The following is a 3,980-nucleotide window of genomic DNA, read 5'->3' on the forward strand; positions in this document are numbered from 1 at the left end:
CCCTTTGTCACCGATTCTGTTCATAATTTTTATGGACAGAATTTCTAGGTGCAGTCATGGTGTTGAGGGGATCCGGTTTGGTGACCTCAGGATCGCGTCTCTGCTTTTTGCGGATGATGTGGTCCTGTTGGCTTCATCGGCCCGTGACCTCCAACTATCACTGGATCGGTTCGCCGCCGCATGTGAAGCGGCTGGGATGAGAATCAGCACCTCCAAATCCGAGGCCATGGTTCTCGGAAAAAGGTGGAGTGCCTTCTCCGGGTAAAGGAGGAGATCCTGCCCCAAGTGGAGGAGTTTAAGTACCTCGGGGTCTTGTTCACGAGTGGGGGAAGAATGGAGCGGGAGATCGACAGGCGGATCGGTGCGGCGTCCACAGTAATGCGGACTCTGCACCGGTCCGTTGTGGTGAAGAGAGAGCTGAGCCGAAAGGCGAAGCTCTCGATTTACCGGTCGATCTTCGTTCCTACCCTCACCTATGGTCATGAGCTTTGGGTAATGACCGAAAGAACAAGATCACGGGTACAAGCGGGGAGACCCAGGACACGTTGGAGAGACTATGTCTCTCGACTGGCCTGGGAACGCCTGGGGATTCCTCCGGATGAGCTGGAGGAGGTAGCTGGGGAGAGGGAAGTCTGGGCTTCTCTCCTTAGGCTGCTGCCCCCGCGACCCGACCCCGGATAAGCGGCAGAGAATGGATGGATGGATGGATGGATGTTTATTTCCTATTTTTGGTGATTTACGGAGAATTTTAAAATTACGTAAATGTGCCAATGACTTAACATTAATCAACCAAATTGGAAACCATGCCATCAAGTAACCCCCCCACCCAGAATATCAGGTCACAGTCAAAAGAGGATTCCATAACATCGCTGGGCTTCCGAACACCATTGGTGCAATAGACTGCACCCATGTAAGCATCAAGGCACCCTCTCCAGACCCCTTCCCATACCTCAACCGCAAGCAGTACCATTCCATAAACGTCCAACTCATCTGCGACGCCAACAACCACCTACTAAACGTGGTCTCCAGGTTCCCAGGAGGAGCACACGACTCCTTTATTTTTCAAAACAGCTCCGTGGGAACACACCTGGAACAAGGAGCAGCTGGTGACGCATGGCTCATTGGTAAGTATCTTTTATGATAATTTCTCTCAACTGTCTTTATTTGATTTTATTAGGGGATCGAGGTTATGCCCTGGCTCCCTGGTTGTTGACACCACTGACCAACCCTCAGACGCCACAGGAAATGTTATACAATCAGATGCATGCGCGCAGTCGCTGCACAATTGAACGCACCATTGGCATTTTAAAGGGGTGCTGGATGTGTTTGGACACAGCAGGTGGCAAATTGCTGTACAAACCGGAGAGGGTAATTATTTTTTGTTATAAAATCTTATTACGTTTATTCATCTAATTTATTACTCTCCCTCACCATTACAGGTCTGTAGGATAATCATGGCCTGCTGTGTCCTGCACAACATCGCTATGAAGCATGGTGTCCCTCTCCCCCCTCAGCCACAACCCCGTGAGGATGTGCGTCCTGACCCAATGATGGGGCCAGACTGCGGGCACGCGGTTCACGTTCGAGCGCAATTAATTGCCCGTTTGTGAATAAAATGCATCATTGTCACAATTTCAGTCTAACAGTCTTGATTCACTTGAAAAAGAAAAAAAAGAGACCGGTTTCAGAGCACAGCTTTTGCGTTTATTTCTTTACATTGTCGTTGATTTCTTTAAGCGTGTTGGCTATAGTCATCAGGGTGGAGGCTATTTTATCAAGCGTGTTAGCCATCCTTTGTTGATTGTTCAACACGGCGTCAGAAATCAAGCGTGGAGAGGCAAGGGACCGAGGACGCGTGTTGCTGCAGGAGGGGTCCGTCTGTCCTTCCACAGGTTGGCTCTGTGGGACTTGAATAAATAGGCAAATAAGTCAAGCCATGGCTGCGACCCTCAGTCCAATACGTATTCCGATACCACACACACACAATGGTAAATTCCTCCGGTACTACAACTTTTAAATAAAAGCTATTATTCCAGAAAATAAATAACCTTCTGAGTCCTCTGGTGCAGATGATGCACAGGGAGGGGGTGACAGTGTTGCCTCGGGGCCCAGGTCTGTATCCAAACACTCAGCCGATGGTACACCTAAAGAGGTGGGGAAATTAAACAACCAATTAAAATAAATAACATTACAATTACAGTATAAGATTTGCCCCATATAGCCTACCTGAGAGTGCCGTCTCTCCGATGATGGCCCTGAGGCGCTGGTCAAACTCGGACAGGCTTTTGATGTGTGATGTTCCTCCTCCAGTCTGTTGCGTCTCCCGTCGGAATTTAGCTATGTTTTTTTTGGTTTCACATTTAAGGTCAAACCATTTTTTTTTCACCTCCGCTACTGAGCGTCCTTCTCCCGACACTGCGTCCACTGCACTTGTGATTGCCGCCCATATTTCCTTTTTATTAGTGCCGGTATAACCAGCACTAACACTACTGAATAGAAGCGATTTTCTCCGGGTGAGCAGTACGATTTTCTCCGGGTGAGCAGTACCTCCACCTCTGTACTACTAAAGTTTTTTTTTCTCCTCACCTGCTGCGCTCCATCCGACTTCTTTTTCGCTTTTGGCATTTTGCTGCTTTTGGCTCTGTCTAGGGGCCTGCTGCAGTTCCTCTTATGGGCATTGGTGGGCGGTGATTTATGCTAATCATATGTTAATTAGACTCACCTGGCCCTCAATCGAACTATGCGCTCGTTCTTAAGAATCTTCTTAGATTCTTTCTTAAGTTGTTATTAAGAAGTTTTTTAAGAAAACCCTACGTCGGATTCATCAACGCGTTCGTAAGCCCCAGAATTGTTCGCAGCTGTGTTCTTAGATTGATGAATGCCATCTGTTCGTAAGTTGAAAGCGCGTGCCAGGTGAGTCTAATTAACATATGATTAGCATAAATCACCGCCCACTAATGCCCATAAAAGGAACTGCAGCAGGACCCTGTAGACAGAGCAAAAAGCAGCCAAATGCCCAAAGCTTGCCTCTCCACGCCTGATTTCTGACGCCGTGTTGAACAATCAAGAAAGGATGGCTAACACGCTTGATAAAATTGCCTCAACCCTGATGACTATAGCCAACACGCTTAAAGAAATCAACGAGAATGTAAAAAAAATAAACGTGTAAAAGCTGTGCTCGGATTGTGACAATAATGCATTTTATTCACAAACGGGCAATTAATCGCGCTCGAACGTGAACCGCGTGCCTGCAGTCTGGCCCCATCATTGCGTCAGGACGCACATCCTCACGGGGTTGTGGCTCTGTGTCCAAACACATCCAGCGCCCCTTTAACATGCCGATGGTGCGTTCAATGGTGGAGCGACTGCGCGCATGCATCTGATTGAATAAAACTCCTGTGGAGTCTGAGGGTTGGTCAGTGGCGTCAACAACCAGGGAGCCAGGGCATATCCTCGATCCCCTAATAAAATAAATCAAGATAAAATCAAATAAAAAGACAGTTTTGGCATGGTTTCCAATTTGGTTGATTAATGTTAAGTCATTGGCACATTTACGTAATTTTAAAATTCTCCGTAAATCACCAAAAATAGGAAATAAACAAATAAATAAATAAATATGACATAATTATCATTGTAATATTGAATTTTATTGAACTGCACAAGAGAAGAAAACCCAACCATACCAACATGTCGGCACTGAAATGTGCGCAAGAGTACTCCTGAGTGTTCGTAGGATTTGTTCTTACCTACGAATAAATCCAGGATAAGAAGAAATTGGTGAATGCCACAATCTTCGTCAACTGTTCGTAAGTGGGACTTAAGAACAAATTTGTTCGTAAGAACGCTTCGTGAATCTGGCCCAAAGTACCGCTGAGTACCGCTCAGTAGCAGGGTTAGGCTTCAGGATTCCGCTCTATACTCCAGTCCAGAAGGTGGCGGTAATACAAACACAGGCTGTTCCCATGAAGAAGACGCAGCAG

At 46.8% G+C, this 3,980-nt stretch overlaps 1 protein-coding gene and 1 long non-coding RNA gene across 2 annotated transcripts; one reads left to right on the top strand and one right to left on the bottom strand.

Moving 5' to 3' along the window:
* Nucleotides 1-1,148: 1,148 nt before the first annotated feature.
* LOC130523430 (uncharacterized) lies at nt 1,149-1,632 on the top strand. Its single transcript, XR_008949884.1, has 2 exons — nt 1,149-1,368; nt 1,440-1,632. It is a non-coding gene; the product is annotated as an uncharacterized LOC130523430 (long non-coding RNA).
* A 50-nt stretch (nt 1,633-1,682) lies between these two features.
* LOC130523473 (myb-related transcription factor, partner of profilin-like) lies at nt 1,683-2,625 on the bottom strand. Its single transcript, XM_057028829.1, has 4 exons — nt 2,587-2,625; nt 2,227-2,530; nt 2,049-2,144; nt 1,683-1,907 (listed from the first exon to the last, which is right to left on the bottom strand). The coding sequence occupies exons 1-4, from the start codon at nt 2,623-2,625 to the stop codon at nt 1,705-1,707; spliced, it is 642 nt and encodes a 213-aa protein (XP_056884809.1). The 3' UTR covers nt 1,683-1,704.
* Between the last annotated feature and the right edge of the window lie 1,355 nt (nt 2,626-3,980).

The sequence above is a fragment of the Takifugu flavidus genome, chromosome 3, assembly GCF_003711565.1.
Source record: "Takifugu flavidus isolate HTHZ2018 chromosome 3, ASM371156v2, whole genome shotgun sequence".
In the NCBI taxonomy this organism is placed as follows: Eukaryota; Metazoa; Chordata; class Actinopteri; order Tetraodontiformes; family Tetraodontidae; genus Takifugu; species Takifugu flavidus.

Excerpts from the sequence above, each read along its gene's own strand:
- LOC130523473 (XM_057028829.1), bottom strand. The coding sequence starts at position 2,625 with ATGCCAAAAGCGAAAAAGAAGTCGGATGGAGCGCAGCAG. Across the intron at positions 2,145-2,226 it reads CGGAGAGACGGCACTCTCAG|GTGTACCATCGGCTGAGTGT; the intron begins GTAGGCTATATG and ends CCACCTCTTTAG. Across the intron at positions 1,908-2,048 it reads TGCACCAGAGGACTCAGAAG|TCCCACAGAGCCAACCTGTG; the intron begins GTTATTTATTTT and ends TATTTATTCAAG.